This window comes from Entamoeba invadens (assembly GCF_000330505.1).
Source record: "Entamoeba invadens IP1 unplaced genomic scaffold scaff_1105074725199, whole genome shotgun sequence".
NCBI classification, from domain to species: domain Eukaryota; phylum Evosea; order Mastigamoebida; family Endamoebidae; genus Entamoeba; species Entamoeba invadens.
Window position 1 is genome coordinate 444,352 of NW_004440113.1, and position 16,868 is coordinate 461,219.

Below are 16,868 nucleotides of genomic sequence, written 5' to 3' on the forward strand. Positions count from 1 at the left end.
TTTTGGATTTGGATTGGTTTTTTGATGTATTTGGCGAAATATTTCAGGAAATATTTCGGGAAATGACCGAAAACAAAGATTGTTACTAATCAGTTTAACTCTTTGAATTTTTTACAAAACTATACAACATATTAATATAGTAGTTATATTAAACTTATTAACTAATTCTTTTGCCAAAATAAATGGTTTTAAATTATTTAATATAATAATTAATAAGAACTCAGAAATCTGAGAAGATTGATGAGTGTCGAAAAGAAGGAGAAATTAGTAGTAACGAAAGAAATGCGGGACCAATTCAGTGATGTCATATATTCAGTTTCACATAGTGATAAGTACGAGACTATTTTAAAAGAAGTCATAGAAACCGGGAAGGAGGCTGACCTCGAGTTAGTTTTGAATGAATATGTAGACAAACGTGAGCTTGAAATCCAAACCATTTGTAATGATCAATTCCAGAAATTTATTTCATGCACGGAGGTTTGAATCTTTTCATCAATAAAACAAAACTATACAATTATAGTAATGAATTAATACATAGCAACTTGGGTCGGTTAAAGAGAAGATGATCAAAACACAACAACGTCTCCAAAAAACAAGTTCCCGTGTGAAGGGATCCTCCGACAATTTATTCTCAAAAATCAAGCTTCTCAGCAACAACAGAGTCTCTACAATAAATATCATGAAGACCTTGTCGTGGATTGAAAAGCTGAAAACCATTCTTGAGACAGTAAAAAAGATCGAAGACGATATAGCTAAAGGACATATATCTAGAGCTTTTATGGTGTACGACCGTCTCAGAAAACTGCCGTTGTTCGAAGAGAATGAGTATAAAATTATACAACTCATTAGTTTGTTTTATAATTAATTAAATTATACTATATTACTATTACTATTATAGCATACTATAATATAATATACTAAAAATATATAATAGTATATAATAGTATAAAATAGTATAAAATATTAATCACTAGATTTAAGACTCGACACGGTGAAGGCGAATTTAAAGGCGAAAGCGGAGAAATTGTTTAAGAGGTGGTGCGATGTGGTTACGAGTGATATGGAGAAGATAGGGAATTCTATTATGGATCATGACAAACAAATGAAAAAGACACAAAGTCTAGTAGACGAGGATTTTGGTGCGTTTGAGAAGTCTGAAATCAATTTTGTGTGGCTGTACGAAGCATATTTCATTCATACATCGTTCCAAACAACAAAAGAATTTGTCGACAGTTATTTGCAATTTCAGAAAGTTTGTTGTTGTGATTTTCTAAGTTGTATTAACAAAACAGAAAAGATATGAAGATATCAAAAACATTCAAAAGCCGACATTAAATGCAGTATTGGCAAAGATGCTTGGGTTCTTTGTCATTGAACACCACGTCCAACAAACAACAGAACATATCATTTCATCTGAAAAGCTCCAAGACATGTGGACCGACGCTTCGCAATATATGAAAATGTTTAAGACAAGCGATGAGACACCAACAGAAGAAACAATTTCGGCGCAAAACGAATTCGTCGAGGAACTCCAGACAGTAAAGAACTTTTATTTTTAACACGTTACTTTGTTAAATGTTTTGAACGGGTGGAAATTAATTAAATACATTGAAATAAGAGATTTGGAATATGTTGTATTGTTATAAGCTTTAAAATAAAAGAATACTTTAATCATTGAAAAAATATAATTAAATAAATACTAAATTTTAGTATTAAATATAATATAATATAATTCCAATACAATGTATTAATACTTTTATTTTCATGTTTAGAAATAATACTCTTCTGTTTTAATATAATAATACGGTTTTATTATAATTTTTGCATTTTACATCATTTTTAAGATATATGCAATTCATTATGGTTTGTTGTAGTGTTGCAAATATTGTTATTTATTGAGAAGATAAACAAAATTGGAAAATACAAAATCAACTTGTTTTTTAAAACCAATTTTTTTGTGGTTTTTTTTAAAAGGTATAAATTGTAATTTGTTAAAACGTTTCAAACATCAAAGTTTTTTAAAAAACACAAATTATCAATGAGTTTGACAAAACAAAAAACTTGTGATGAAAATAACAACAAAACCAAAGGTGGAAATACACTTTTTGTGAATAGTTTATTTATGCTAAAAAACAACATATAAATTGTTTTATGTGCTGTTTCACAATATTTTGGAATACGATAAAGCTTAATTATTTGAAAGATTATTTGTAAATATTTACAAATGAGTGAATTGTTTTTTTGAATTGAAAGAGAGTGTCTAAATGATTTTTTAAATGTTTTGTAAAGAGGGAAAAAATTACATTGTTCAATAAATTGAATGTTGGAAGGGTACTTTCATTTTGATACATTTTTTTACAATATATTTTTATTTTACTTTCTTAATTATTTGAATAAAAAACTCTTTGATGATTCTGGGGTTTAAATCAGATCATTAAATACAATAATAAATACAACTGGCCTTTTCCACATATTCTTTATAATTTGAGGTATTAATTATTTTTGTTGTTTATAGATTTTACAAAAAAACTTTGATTAGTGTTATGAAAAAAAACTATTTATTACTAATTTATTTTTTTTTAATGATAAAAATCATTTCATTTTGTTTTCAAAATGAACTGGAAGTTGTTCATTTTGACTATTTTGAATAAAACTTTTCAAACTTGTTGTACTGCAACACATTTATATTACGATGTGAATAAAACTCAATTTTATTGAAAATGAACAAAATGATATTTTAGTTTGTAATTGATAATTTTTTAATTTCATTTTGTAAATAATATCGTATTAAGTTTTTTTGTTTATATAAATACTGAAATATTGTAATTCAATGTTAAAAATTGATTATTATCATTTGTATATATAAGTACAGTAGGAGGAAATATGGAAATGCTCCAAAAAGGAGGATGCTCGTAACTATTGGTTAATTTCAATTGAAAAACAATAAAATTACTATTAATTTTAATATAAATTATTAATCAAAAAATAAATAAAATGAAAAAACTGAACAAATTTATTTTAATTATTTATTATTAATAATATTAAATAAATTTATATTAAGATAAGCATCTTCTTTTTTCTCAGCATCCGACTTTTTATCTTGACTGTATTCTTAAGTTTAATTAGAAAATTTATAATAATCAATACATTTTATTTAGTTAATTGACAACTGTTATCACATATATTTATAAAACAAATGTTATTATTAAATAGTTATTATATATTATATTTATATTTTTGAAACAACACTCTTTTATGATGTAATAACGCATCAAAAACACGTTTAAAATAATACATATAATTATTATTTTAAATTGTATTATTAAAAAAAATGATTGAAACTATGTATTATAAGTTCTGCAATGTACATTGTTTTCTTTATATATAATGGAACTGTTTTTTAATATCCCAGATCACTTATGACTTTTTTAAATAAATTTGTTTTGTGGAGAATTGAAAAAAAGACTTTTTTTATATAAAAAACAACATTTTTGAATAATATCACGTTTATATTTAACAATAACGGCCGATTTAGGTTTTTAATTTAGATAGATGCCATTACAAAGATCTTCATAAATCAGTTCACTTTCCTTTTTAATCAGTTTTATAAATCATATCATTTTAGAATGATTATGCATATTATACACATAATATTAATTTGAAATAATTACTCTTTAATTATAACAAAATGGCTTTTTATTGTCTTTTCAAATGTATTCTTTTGCGAAAAAAAATATGGAGGTTATTGAATCGTAAAATTATTACTACTATAATAATACTTTAAAAATGAATTCACAATAATTTCATTGGACATTATTGTTATTACAGTAAAACCTCCCAAAAGCGGGAGGGCGTGGGAATTTTGTTCTCTCAAGAGCGGGCATTTTTAGCCAATCAAACCTTATAAACAGCTCGATAGAGAACTCTATTTTTAGTTTTAGTCTAAAAGTGCCCGCTCTTGAGAGAACCCGCTCTTCAGAGGTACCGCTCTTGGGAGGTTTTACTGTATTTGGTTATTTTTTTGTCAACAATTGGGAGAAAGTGAAAAATATTGAAAATGTTCAAACTAAATTGGACAACAACATCATTGTATTATCAGTTTTAATACAAGATCTAAGAGCCGTAACAATTCTATAAATATTTTTTGTAAATGCGAAAAACCGTCGTTACAATAAAGTTGTTATATGATTGGTGTTTACAAAACAAAACAAATGAGCATTTTTTCTATGTTTTATTGGACGTTTTTGTGGTTTGTTAATCAAATGAACAAAAGAATGGTTCAAATATCATAAAGTATACCAAAACAGTGTTTTCATCCCAAAATACCACTATTAGATATTTTCTATATATTTTTATATTTTTGCAATTTATTAGATTGAGAATACTGATTACAAATATTATTTTTTTTGTTCAAATTGAGTGTTGTGTCTTTACAAAAAAATTATTCTTCTACGATTTTGTGAACAGATAAATAACAAAATCTAAATTTATAGAATTGAAATATAATATATCTGATAATAATAATTATTAATCATATTCCCATAAAAGATAAGGAGTTAATTTGTGGATTTTGTTATTGGGGTAACAGCCATTACTCTATTACGCCATTTGAGTAATAAATATCGGGAAGAAACAGAGAAAGAGAAACGAAGGTTTTACTTGTCCCAAAATTCAAAAAACTAAGAACTATTGAAAAGGGTTAACAAAGGCATTCACAAAACGTAATATTGGAAAGTGATTATAAAAATTTGGTTACTGTTTAGAATGGTAAATAATTTGGAGTAATAAAAACCATATTATACTTATCCAGGCGTTTTCATATCATTACCCGTATTTTAGCGATTATTTTACCAGTTATAATAATAAGATCTGTAATTGAAAAACAACAACAATACACTCAATAACTAAAGTGGTAAAAAATGAGTCAAATCTAGGCTTGAAAAGGCATATAAAAAAGTTGTGGCCGTTAGAAGTGCAACTCTTCGGGATAACAAAAGTAGAATCCCATAACTAAAGACAACCAAAAAATTCCCCATTGTTCGGCAAAGTATTACAATTGTCTCTTAACCGGCGAATTTACACCTGAAAAATACCACTTCAGTTAATAATGAGTCAAAATGCCGAGAAATTAAGAATAAAATATGAAAAGTGATTACATCCACAAATCAAGGTCTTTAACGTTTTGATAACGATCGTTAAATAGACCGAATTGATGACAAGAACCGGGAAAACATCGCAACTCAAAACACGTTCTTTTTATAGCAATAAACGAAGTTGTATGTTTTTGAAATAATACAAAAAGTATTTTGAATTTGTTATCTTTCAGAAACGTCTTTGCGAGCAATAAAAAGCGGTCCAAAACGAACTTGACAAATAAAGAGATGTCCGCCTTTCTGCGATACTTCAATCTTCCTGAGCCAACAGACCCGGAGTTTGTAACTATTGCAACGGATTTATACTTATATCTCAAGAATTCTCTCTCTCGTGTTGATTATCAGCAAAAGCAAAACGAAAGTGTTCACCAGACTATTTCAAAAAATTCAGAGTTAATAGAGACGTCCTATGAGACGCAAAGAAATCAAATCAGTGACTCCTTTGAACAAAAAAATGACAAAAACGAGCAAAAACGCTATTGGACGGAGAAGGAGAAAATTGCATTTGAAAAAATTGTGAGGTATTTCAATTACACATCATCAAAAGGATTGAACAATTGTCTCATCTCTGCTTTTGTCGAAACAAGAACACCAGCACAAGTCAGGTCACACGCCCAGAAATTCTTTATGAGGAAGACACAGATACTAACGGCTCCAACTGAGGAAGACGTCCAGAAGATTCAATTCCTTCTCAAAACGTTAAAATCAACAAAGGGGACTCCCATGCCTATTAAAAGCTCAATTTAATCAACATAGAACTTGCCACCGAAACGATTATTATATTTCTTTTTTATTTTCTGTTGGATTCATTTCAATCAATTGATTTCTTTTTTTAATGTTGTTTGGAAATAATTTGAAAAGTGAATATGCCGCGTGGCGTTAAAAACCTTTGTTTTGAGAAGTTTGAATTTTCTCCAAAAACTTTAAAGGCCTTTACATTTTAATGGGGTGCGTGTTTTTTTGTGTGTTTTGAAGCAAAAAAATGTGTGCAAAAATGTGTAGTATAATAAAAAAGAAAAATGAATTTCTTGGAGAAAAAAGGAGTGCAAATAAAACAGTGCACCCCTGTTTTTCTCACAATAACAAGTAACATGAAGAAAAGAATATTAGACACATCTATGCATTTTTGGTTTTGTTGTTGCACAAAATATAATAGAATGGTATTATTCAAAAACAAGCCAATAGATGGTAAACACCATTAAACAACTAAAAACAATTTTTATAATTCAAATGGAAAGACAAATGAAAGATCACAAATTCATTATTAAAAACGGTTTTTTTCGAACTCAAAGTGAATGAAATGTAAATAAAACAGACTTTTCTGTTTTTCAAACTTCATTAATTTTATTTTTATGTTGTGAATTATTTACTCATTGTATTTTATATGGAAAATGTTCTAGTAAAATAAACAAGTGAATTTATTAAGGTTTGTAGGGGTTTATAAATAATGAAAAGGAGTAAAAATGATACCCCACTATGTTATCGTATGTTCTTATTATTGACAACTAAAGAATTTAAAAAATGTGTTATGTGTTACGGAACTAAAATAAAGTAAACATTAGTTGTGCTTCAGAATTTAAATACACCAAGTCTTTTATTATAATTTGTTATTGTTTGTTTGATATTTTATATTACTTAATATTTTAATATTAAGTAATATAAAATATTATTTGTTTTTATTCAAACAACTGGGATAATTAGAGTTGTTGTTTTTATTTTACCAATTATATAAATATTTATTTTTTACTTGTTTGTTATAAAAATTTGATTTTAAAATAATTTATTAATATTTTTCACTTTATTTCTTTCTAATTTTACATTAGTAAAAAATCTATTAATTATTAATTGTTTTTTTCATTTTTCTCCATCTAAAATAATGGCACGACTTCGTTTTTGTATTCCAACCATTCTTTCTCTTATTTCACAAACGATTTGTTGATGATTTGTACAGTCTGAATCTGAATATTTTTAAAAAACATTTTATCGATTACAAATAATGCTATTGGTAAAAATCAATCATATTGACTTACTTTCACATATTTAAAATTATCCAATTTCAAAAGTAATGAATTATACTATTTATTTTGATTAAAATTTTCTTCAATAAATTTAATAAAACAATAATATTTTTTTAGTTGAGTTTATTATATAAAAACTAAATTTTTATTATTATTATTATATAATATTTTTTTACTAATAAATATTAATTAAACATTTTTGTAAATGTATTAAAATTTATAAAAATATTTACAATAAATATAGTACTAAAATATTATTATTTATGTTTATTTTTATAATTAATTTATACTCAAATTTAATTAAACTATATCATTTAAATATAAATTATCTATTTATTAATAAAATGAGATAAAATATATTCATTAGGATATAACCAAATTTAAACCATAACTTAACAATATTAATCACAAAATTAATGTTCACAGATTACCCCTTTTTGTTGAATCCTCTTTCAATAATTGTCTTATTATTCGATTCAATTGATGTGTATGGCAGTCATAAAAAGACTTCTTGGCGGTTTTGTATTCGAACTCGTGAATTTAACGTGCTGATTTACTTCAAAATAAATAACTCATTTTGACGAGAACTGCTCTATTTTCGTTGAACAAATACAATTATTTGTGGTTCTTGTTATTTTTCTTTTTACTAATTGTATTATAATATAAACTATTTCTATTATTATTATTGTAGTCAATTGACTAAAATAATTGACTTTCTTATTGTTCATTTTACTACAAATATTTGTAGTTTTAATTAATAACCCAACTGTATATAATAAAATCATTATATTATAAATATATTTATTATAATAAACATAACAATTGAATTATCATTTCTTCTTTAAAATAAGTTTATTTTTCGTTTTTTTTATTCAATATTTTTGCTTTGAAAAAGAAAAAACCAAGAAATGATATTTAAAGAAAAATTAAAAGACAAAAATAATTCCGACAAAGTGTGAAATTCTTCGGGATAATGCCGAAATATAATTATCAATTAAAATAGATAATCTATAATAATAATAGATTATTAATAAAAAAGGTTCAGGAGATAATATCAATTTATCTCATTTATCCAGAATTAACAAAATTATATCTTTTAATTAAAAATTTATTATACTTATTAAATAATAATATCAATATTATAAATAAATAATAGTATTTTGTTAATTTTGTTTTTACGACTGAATTATCCCTTTACGAAGATATTCACTAATAGAATTCTATTTATATATTGAGTGAATATAACGAGATATTAGTATAGTTTTCCCGACTTTTGCAAGATATTTCTTTGTACAAAACAACACTTTTTATTTTCGTTGAACTTAACGAATTAAAACATTAAACCAAATATTTAAATAAAGTTCGCCACCTTTTTGTCTTATAAAATCAAAACTTAATAAGTCCACATTCATTTCAATGAGTTTTGTATCTCAAAAGCGTCGAAATCCTTCCTGTGGCGACATCAAACTCCTTTCAAAGCGGAAAGCACGCTGTGGCTCTTCTAACGAATCGGAAGACCCTCGTGTCATTACTCCTTCGTTCTTCTCTTACACACCAACAGATGGCGAAGACTCTTCAATCTTAACTCCAAACACGTGTTATGCAGACTTAGAAGTGTTCTCCGCTATAACAAACACAACTTCTTCTCATCAAAATGAGTCTTTTGATAAAGACGAACGTCCTGAACGTCCCGCCATAGCAAGTGAAAATGTTATCAAACACTCGGCACTTTTTTAATTATTTAATGTAAATCTTCTTCTTCTAATTTACTAGACTGTATAGTATCCATTTATAATTAATATATTATTCCTTTCTAATAAGATATGCAATGTATATTAGTAATAATAATTAATGAAATTAGTACATTATTTTCTCCTTCAATTCCATGCTTCCTAGTTCCGAGTACTATTTGAAATACTATTTCAAACACCCATTCTAAATAGTAAAGAATACAATAAAAAGAACTATAAAAAATGTATGCTTATTTCCTTCGCAATTTCCTTAAAAACACATTCCCATATTAGATTGTGATGGGGGTGGAGGTACAAGGGTTTCAGTTCTTTGTTGGTGGTGTTGTTGTGGGTCTGTGATGATTGAACGGAGGCCCATAGGAATACCGTTTTGTCTATGTCCGAGTACTTGGTATTGTGGAGGTGGTGGTTGGACTTGTTGTTGTCTTTGTTGTTGGTTTTGGATCATTGGATTTTGGTGTGAAGCCAAACTTTGCATAGGGGGTTGATTTTGGGTTTGTGGTTGATGTTGAGTTTTTTGGTGTTGTCCAGTGTTTTGAGACAGTTGTTCGTCATATCTTCTCTTCAACGTTCTTGCGCTGAATCGAATTTTCTCGATGACTTGGGGTCCGAGTTCCCCGATACAGTCCATCACTTCATTAACGATTTTCCAGACTGCTTCGCTCTTCGCAAAAGGAATTCCATTAGTTGCCATAATTTTTGATATTTCCATAGTAACTCTTTTCCCTTCCGTCGATCGTTTCTTCTCCGCGACTTTCTTTGGTTTCTTTTCCAATTGAGTTTTGTTCTCGTAAGACATCAATTCCAATTTTCGTTTCAAATCCTCTGTGACGCGGAGTTGTTTTCTTCGAGTTTTAACATTTCTAACTTCTGTAGTATTCATTCTAAGTTTGTCGTCTTCCTTCTCAAATTGTTTTTCAAATTGTTTTTCGTACATTTTATCAAAACTTTTATCAAATGGTTTCTCAAATGGTTTGTCGTATTCAACGCCTTCTTCTTTCTCTTTCTCGCCTTGTTTCTTCTTATCTTTATCTGTTTCTTCCTCTTGCATCACTTCAAGTTCGTCGCGAATGCGTTGCCCGTTCTGATACGCTGACACCAATACACTTTTAATTGTCGAGTTGATGTCTTGATGATCTTCCAGACAATGACTGCACGCGTATCCTCGACTCATCCGCTTGAAACAGACTATACACATGTAATGATCTCTATCTATCTTCTCGACTAATCGATCGGATAACCAATCGACTGCTTTGCGCTTCCGCTGCTTATCTTCAACCTCCTCTTTCTTCTCTTTGGCATTCTTCTTCCCTTTCTTATCTATACTAAGGCTTTGAACTCCACTGGAACTACTTTGAAGGGGATTCCCTAACGCTTGTACAAGAGGATTCGGTATTTGACTCGGAAGTAATTGCGCGGAAATATTCCCGGGCATCGGACCTTGAAGTGTCGGTTGTAAGGGGTGTCGATCAAGTTGCGGAAGGGGAGGTTCACGTGGAAATGGATCTATTCGACGTGGATCAGGCATCAGCTCGTTCCGCTCTTCAACTGTTTCTTGATCTTCTAACATCATCTTGTCATTCATATCCATCGGCTGTTCCACCTCCATTCGTTTTTTTTTTATTAAAAAGTTCCTTTTGCCTGTTTTTCGGCATTATACCGTTTTCTACTCATTCTTTCCATTTCTTGTATTTTTGGTCAACACGGGTGCAAGTTTTATTTTCTTGACTTTTTTTTCTGAGATTGTCTCTTTATTTTTCGGGGATTTTCGTTTTTTTTCAATATTATTTATCAATTGTTTTTTATTTAAAGTATTGGTAAAACTATTTTTGGAATGAACGATTTTGGAACGATTTGTGTGTTTTGTTTTATTTAATGTTTTTTTAATCTTTCGGTTGTGTTCCTTATCAAGCCCCTTTTTTAGTGAATGAAGTGGAAATAAAATCAATGTTGAATTAATAGAGATATAGTTCAATGTATTATAACATTTTGATTCTTTTACTTTGAATGTTTTTTTGTGTTGGTTGTATTAATAAATAATAATTAAATATAATACAGTATAGGGTTACTATCTATTTATATACTTACCTATTTGTTTTCGAACTACTCTTTTTGGAGTGAAAAGAGAAAAATTATTCCCTTGAATAATCTAATAATTTTAGTTTCTATAATCATAATAAATTATACTCGAAAACACTTTAAAAACTTTATGGTAAGAACTTAAAATTCAATGCAGTTTTTGTCATTTTCTTTTCAATAAATAATTTTTTTGGTAACAAACTAAATCATTATTTTTCTTTTCTTTTTCTGATTTTTACATTAAATGTTTTTTTTTGTGTATATTTCGGGAATAATACCAAATAAAACAATTTTTTATTATAAAAAGAATTGTTCTATAACTGTCTTTTGAGTTTGATGGACCATTATCAAACTTTAATGAATTATTAATATAAATCAAATGAATTAATTATTTATAAAAATCATTCGACTTCTTTAATGATTTTACATTTTTTCAATGTTTTTAGTAATTCAAGAAAAATATTGTTTAATTTTATTATAATAAAACCATCCACGATTGTTATTAATAATTTACTATAAAATATAGTATATATTTTTGATGTATTATCAAAACTCAAAAATACACGAACTGAAATATATCCGATCTGTATTTCTCCTCAAATTTTGAATTCCATAAAAGAGACATAAGGTGAAGTAGGTCCCACAGTAGATACTGGTGCTCTGTAGTACTTAGCCAGATATTCTCCCTTTTGTAATTGGACGAACCATTTAATTGTTCCTGCTTTGAGGGTGATTGATGGTAATACCATTGTATCACTTTGTTTTGAATGGTGTGAATGATAAATGAAAAGCTGGTCTCCTTCTTCGCTCATGTCTTGAATTGTGAAGACCACTCCAAATCGATTTTGTTCGACAAGTAATGGATAAGTACTGAGTGTTGTGACTTGCACGGACATCCAATCTCTTTCCTTTGCTTTTCCAATACCAACACAACACAACTGACCAACTACTTTCTTATTGACCAACGCTTTTATATCGACATACCCGTGTATATTACCTATAGAAAGGTCTACCGTTTGCTTCCCATTCTCAACAGTAACATCTTGAAGTAAAGGAACATTCTCCCCACTCACATAAAGTGCTACACTAACATTTCGCACATCATAACTCCGTTCAACATTCAGTCGCAACGTCGAATTCTCCTCCTTCTCGACTTTTATCAACACAAACGTCCGTACTAACCCTTTCTCGGCTCGCTCTCTCTTTCTTTGTTCTAATAACTTCTTTTCATTCAACAGTTGCAGAAATATATTCGGTGTAAATTTAAAATCAACACGTGTATTATATCTTTGTCGTATCTCTTCTATATCTCCCATCTCCTTTTTTTTAAAGTCTTCTTCTTGTTTTTATTCACATGTTTTTATATGAAGTTTCTGAATGATGTTTTTTTATATAGTTTAACTTATTATAATTATATTATTGGTTATGGTATATAATCAATACCAATATTTTAGTTATTATATAATAAATATAATAATTATTATAAGAATATTAATATACTATTAATATAATTTAATATAATTTAATAATTTCGTGTTAAAATTAAGTGAATTAACAACACTGACTTTCTGCTGCGTTTTGAGCTTGTCCAGCTCCAGTAGGTGTTTGTGCTGGTTGTTTTGTGATGTTGAGAATTGCATCCTCTTGAGTTTTTTGTGAAAGTTCGCTAGTAGCTTTAGCGTCGACACCGAAGTTGACTAAAGTTGGGTTTTGTGCTTTGAACTTCATCACTAAATTCTTGACAAAGTCTTTCAGACCATCTTCACTTATAATTAGTTTTATTCCGTTAAAATATTTAAGTTGAAGTAAAAATGTGTTGATAAGAACGTCACAAACGTTTTAGCGGAACATTCAAGATATGTCAATTCGTTTTTGTCTGCCAGTGCCTTTGCCTCTTCCAAAGAGACTTGTCTATTCTTAGCCAAATCACTTTTACACCCCAAAAGCATTCTCACTGGGATTTTACGATTGATATGGTTTTGTTCATAAGTATCGACCCAATACTGAATACTATTGAAAGAGTTTTTGCTACTAATATCAAAACAAAACAAAATGGTTTGGACGTTACGAATGTACGACAGTGTTTGTGAACGGAAACTTTCTTGGCCGGCTGTATCGCTATTATGTTAGTTGATGTGTTGGTGTTATATATAATAAATATATAATATATTTACTATAAATATTTAATAAATTATGTACTATATTTATTCTATATATTTAATATGTAATTTCATAGAATACTATACATATTATATTCTATCGATTATAATTATATTAGATAGATTATAATAATAATAGATCAACAAACATAAACTGAACAGTATGTACCTGTCCTTCTACTGTAATTTTATTCACAATTGTGTCGCTACTGATTGTGGGAACAGTGGTTGAAACTTCTTGTTACTAAATACAATTCATTTCAATAATCAATTGAAATCAATTTATATTAAATTAATTAATTTAATTTAAATTCGATCGATTATATTCATTACATTGTATCGATCATAAGTCATCAATATAATACAAATGAAAATAAACAAACAAATCCCTTTGCCAAGTCTCGTGTATAATGCAGTTTTCCCGACACTGGAATCGCCACAAAACCCAATGACAATTGGCTTTGCCTTTGGTGCTTTTTGTGCCATAATCTTATAATTATTTTTTATAGTTCTTACTCTTTCAGTTATAACCCAAGTTACATTCCCCGTCACGCCGACCGGGTTTTTCAAAAGAATATTATTAGTACTTTTTTATAGTATTTTAATAAGTAAATTCATTCTAGTTTATTTATAGTAAATTACTAAAAAGATATAGTTTCAATCAACAAGAAGAGAAGATCAATTTTCTTGAGGCATTGGGAGTTCGCCAGACGCGATAATAGTGACCTTTTGTGAGGTCTTTCCACTCTGCGAACCGACTGCAGCAATTTTATCGACGATATCAAGGCCTTCGATCACTTCACCGAAGACGACATGTCTTCCATCGAGCCAAGCCGTTGTCACCAATGTAATAAAGAATTGTGAGCCATTTGTATCTTTGCCAGCATTTGCCATCGACAAGATCCCTTTTTTGGTGTGGCGCAATTTGAAGTTCTCATCGGCAAATTTCTCGCCGTAAATTGATTCCCCACCCGTCCCATCAAAATTGGTGAAGTCCCCCCCTTGAATCATAAAACCGGGAATAACTCGATGGAAGATCGAACCTTTGTATGACAGAGGTTTACCAGATTTGCCAAGCCCTTTCTCTCCAGTACACAAGGCACGGAAATTCTCAACTGTTTTTGGTACAGTTTTTCCATAAAGACCCATTACTATACGGTGTGCAGTCTCTTCATTGCCAATGGTAACATCAAAGTACACTTTGTTTGTGATTTTGGGTCCATGACTCGAAACTAATACAATTAGAAGAAGGAGGTTTACAACTCCCATTGACCGTTTGGAGTTCAAATAGAACTTTTAATAGTCACATATTTTAGTCTTTTTATTGAAAAGAATCAATGCTATTGTTATGGTATAGTTTTAAGTCGTTTTTTGAATAAATTTGAATAAAGAAGTTATGTCCTCTTTATTTATATTAATAGATATTTAATTAATTAAAATATAATTAATAATATAACTAATATCATTAATAATTATTTATTATTTGTTTGAATTGTTAATGTATTATATAATATTAGTATTTATATAATTTTAATATAATACAATTATATAAATAACAAAATAGATAAAAAATGTTTTTTATATCATCGTTTTACTTAATAACTAATAAAACTTAAGTAATTTTATTATATTTATTATTTATTATAAATTAGTTTTTATATTAAAAAAAAAAATAAATTTCTTCTTTTTTTTCGTTTAGTCAGAACTATATTATTAATTGTTTTAACTATATGTAATGGTAATTGAACTATTCGAAAACAAGGAAAAAGAAAGGTACATAAAATGAATAATCTTAATTTGGTCTTTTTTCGTCACAAAAACGGGAATTTGGTCGAAGACTAAAATTCAAAATACTTTTTTATTGGTTTAATGAAGCCTATTTTTTTACCTATTTGAAGCTAATTGTAATTTGTTTTTTTTATTTTGTGCTTTACCAAATAAGAACCACATTTTCAAAATGTTCTTCTTCTTCCAAATAGAACACAAAATATTACCAATAATAATAAAATAAACCATAAAAATATAATAAGACGACCGCACTAATAAAACGAAGTAAAAGTTGTACTAAAACTCCACCACGCCACACATATACAAATATTCGACACAAAAAAGAAGCTTAGAAAAATCGGGAATTATCGAAATTTTGATAAAGAAGAAAATGAAAAAATGAACACTCTTTGGAACTCAAAAAGAATTTCAAATGGTTTGTCCTCCATATCTCCGCTATGTTCTATTAACAAATAGGAAGACTCTACTGACGCACTCCAACTCAAAATCATAGTCATTGGTGAACCATCCGTCGGCAAGACAAGTACCATCAAAAAGTACTGCCACGGGGTATTTGACCAACTGTACCGAGCTACCGTTTGTTATACTAAACATATTAGTTAAATTTACTATATTCCATTAGTAATTTTAATTTAATAAAATATCCAATTTAATTAGTTTATATTATTCAATTGAACGTACTGACAGACAGATTGGTGTAGACTTTGCTGTCAAATTTGAGAAAGTTGATGACAAGGAGGTTGAGTTAAGATTATGGGATATTGGTTTGTTTATACTCCTAACACACTAGAGTTTTGAATAGAAGAACTTATATATAGCTGGTCAGGAGAAGTACATTGCAATGACACGAGTCTACGTTTGTTCTTCTTCATAGCAAAAATGACTGAAATAGTAACGGAATAGTATAATGGAGCACATGGAGCTATTATTATGTACGACGTCACAGCGCCGAATACATTTGGAGCGACCGATAAGTGGAAAGAAGACTTGGAATCGAAAGTTAAGTTTAACGATCAACCCATTCCAGCCCTCTTGGTCGGGAATAAAGCAGATCTTTTAAGCGAAGAAGAAATGAAGACGGCCGAGAAGGAAATGCGAGCGAAAGTCGAAGAACAGAAATACGCCGACGGGATCTTGACTAGCGCGAAAAGCGGACTGGCCGTTGAAGACGCTATGAAGAAGATTACTCATCTCATTTTCGAACGTTTTAAAGAACTCTCAAACCCCGCACCAGACCCTAATAATGTCGATCTGTCCAAACAAAAACCAAAAGATGGGGAAAGCTCAGGTTGTTGCTAATACATTATTGCCGTTTTTTATTTTTGTATTTGAATTGCGTCATGACCATTATTATGGTATTATATTATAGTATTATATTACTATACTCGACTATTTTTTTCATGTTATTTGTGTGTGATTAGAAGCGGAGTTTGTGTTGTGTTTTTATTTTTCATAAGAAAAGAAATGTTATTTCTTTACTTGATACTGTTGTTCGGTCATTGAGTAAACAAATGTTTATTTATTTTGTAAACGTTTTGGAATGTCAATTACTAATAAGAATGTCGGAAAATGGTGTTTAAGCTTACTCATTGAATTTATTATCTTTAACATAATATCTTAGGATTTCTATATCAATTTAAAAAAATTACAATTTGATTCTACTGTTTGATAAATTTAAAAGTTATTAATAAGTCGAAAAAGAACTTCAAAAAGCTTATAACAACATTATTAACAATTTAATACATTTTATCTTACAATTATAATTTGAGACATGGGATGTAATGGAGAATTAAAAATGAAAAAAAATAATTGTCGAGTTTAATACACCCACTCTTTGTGTTTAAAATCGTTGTAATTTTAATTAAATTTATATTCATTTCGTTAAAGATTTTGGCTATATTTGATTTTTTTTAAAAATAA

At 28.5% G+C, this 16,868-nt stretch overlaps 7 protein-coding genes across 7 annotated transcripts; 3 read left to right on the forward strand and 4 right to left on the reverse strand.

Moving 5' to 3' along the window:
* Positions 1 to 240: 240 nt before the first annotated feature.
* Positions 241 to 1,559, forward strand: EIN_095940 (hypothetical protein; the record flags this gene model as incomplete). The annotated part of the gene is made up of 4 exons (XM_004254060.1): positions 241 to 477; positions 539 to 848; positions 975 to 1,252; positions 1,293 to 1,559. The coding sequence occupies 4 exons, from the start codon at positions 241 to 243 to the stop codon at positions 1,557 to 1,559; spliced, it is 1,092 nt and encodes a 363-aa protein (XP_004254108.1).
* Positions 1,560 to 5,381: 3,822 nt separating this feature from the next.
* On the forward strand, positions 5,382 to 5,900 carry EIN_095950 (hypothetical protein; the record flags this gene model as incomplete). Its single annotated transcript, XM_004254061.1, has 1 exon — positions 5,382 to 5,900. One exon carries the CDS (start codon positions 5,382 to 5,384, stop codon positions 5,898 to 5,900), a length of 519 nt encoding a protein of 172 aa, XP_004254109.1.
* Positions 5,901 to 9,172: 3,272 nt separating this feature from the next.
* Positions 9,173 to 10,531, reverse strand: EIN_095960 (hypothetical protein; the record flags this gene model as incomplete). The annotated part of the gene is made up of 1 exon (XM_004254062.1): positions 9,173 to 10,531. The coding sequence occupies one exon, from the start codon at positions 10,529 to 10,531 to the stop codon at positions 9,173 to 9,175; it is 1,359 nt and encodes a 452-aa protein (XP_004254110.1).
* Positions 10,532 to 11,597: 1,066 nt separating this feature from the next.
* Positions 11,598 to 12,317, reverse strand: EIN_095970 (hypothetical protein; the record flags this gene model as incomplete). The annotated part of the gene is made up of 1 exon (XM_004254063.1): positions 11,598 to 12,317. The coding sequence occupies one exon, from the start codon at positions 12,315 to 12,317 to the stop codon at positions 11,598 to 11,600; it is 720 nt and encodes a 239-aa protein (XP_004254111.1).
* A 235-nt stretch (positions 12,318 to 12,552) lies between these two features.
* Positions 12,553 to 13,646, reverse strand: EIN_095980 (ehrabx6d protein, putative; the record flags this gene model as incomplete). Its single annotated transcript, XM_004254064.1, has 4 exons — positions 12,553 to 12,766; positions 12,838 to 13,119; positions 13,310 to 13,394; positions 13,544 to 13,646. The coding sequence occupies 4 exons, from the start codon at positions 13,644 to 13,646 to the stop codon at positions 12,553 to 12,555; spliced, it is 684 nt and encodes a 227-aa protein (XP_004254112.1).
* A 192-nt stretch (positions 13,647 to 13,838) lies between these two features.
* Positions 13,839 to 14,429, reverse strand: EIN_095990 (peptidyl-prolyl cis-trans isomerase CYP20-1 precursor, putative; the record flags this gene model as incomplete). The annotated part of the gene is made up of 1 exon (XM_004254065.1): positions 13,839 to 14,429. One exon carries the CDS (start codon positions 14,427 to 14,429, stop codon positions 13,839 to 13,841), a length of 591 nt encoding a protein of 196 aa, XP_004254113.1.
* Positions 14,430 to 15,360: 931 nt separating this feature from the next.
* EIN_096000 (rab17, putative) lies at positions 15,361 to 16,247 on the forward strand (the record flags this gene model as incomplete). The annotated part of the gene is made up of 5 exons (XM_004254066.1): positions 15,361 to 15,363; positions 15,405 to 15,524; positions 15,640 to 15,712; positions 15,767 to 15,804; positions 15,852 to 16,247. The coding sequence occupies 5 exons, from the start codon at positions 15,361 to 15,363 to the stop codon at positions 16,245 to 16,247; spliced, it is 630 nt and encodes a 209-aa protein (XP_004254114.1).
* Positions 16,248 to 16,868: the final 621 nt, after the last annotated feature.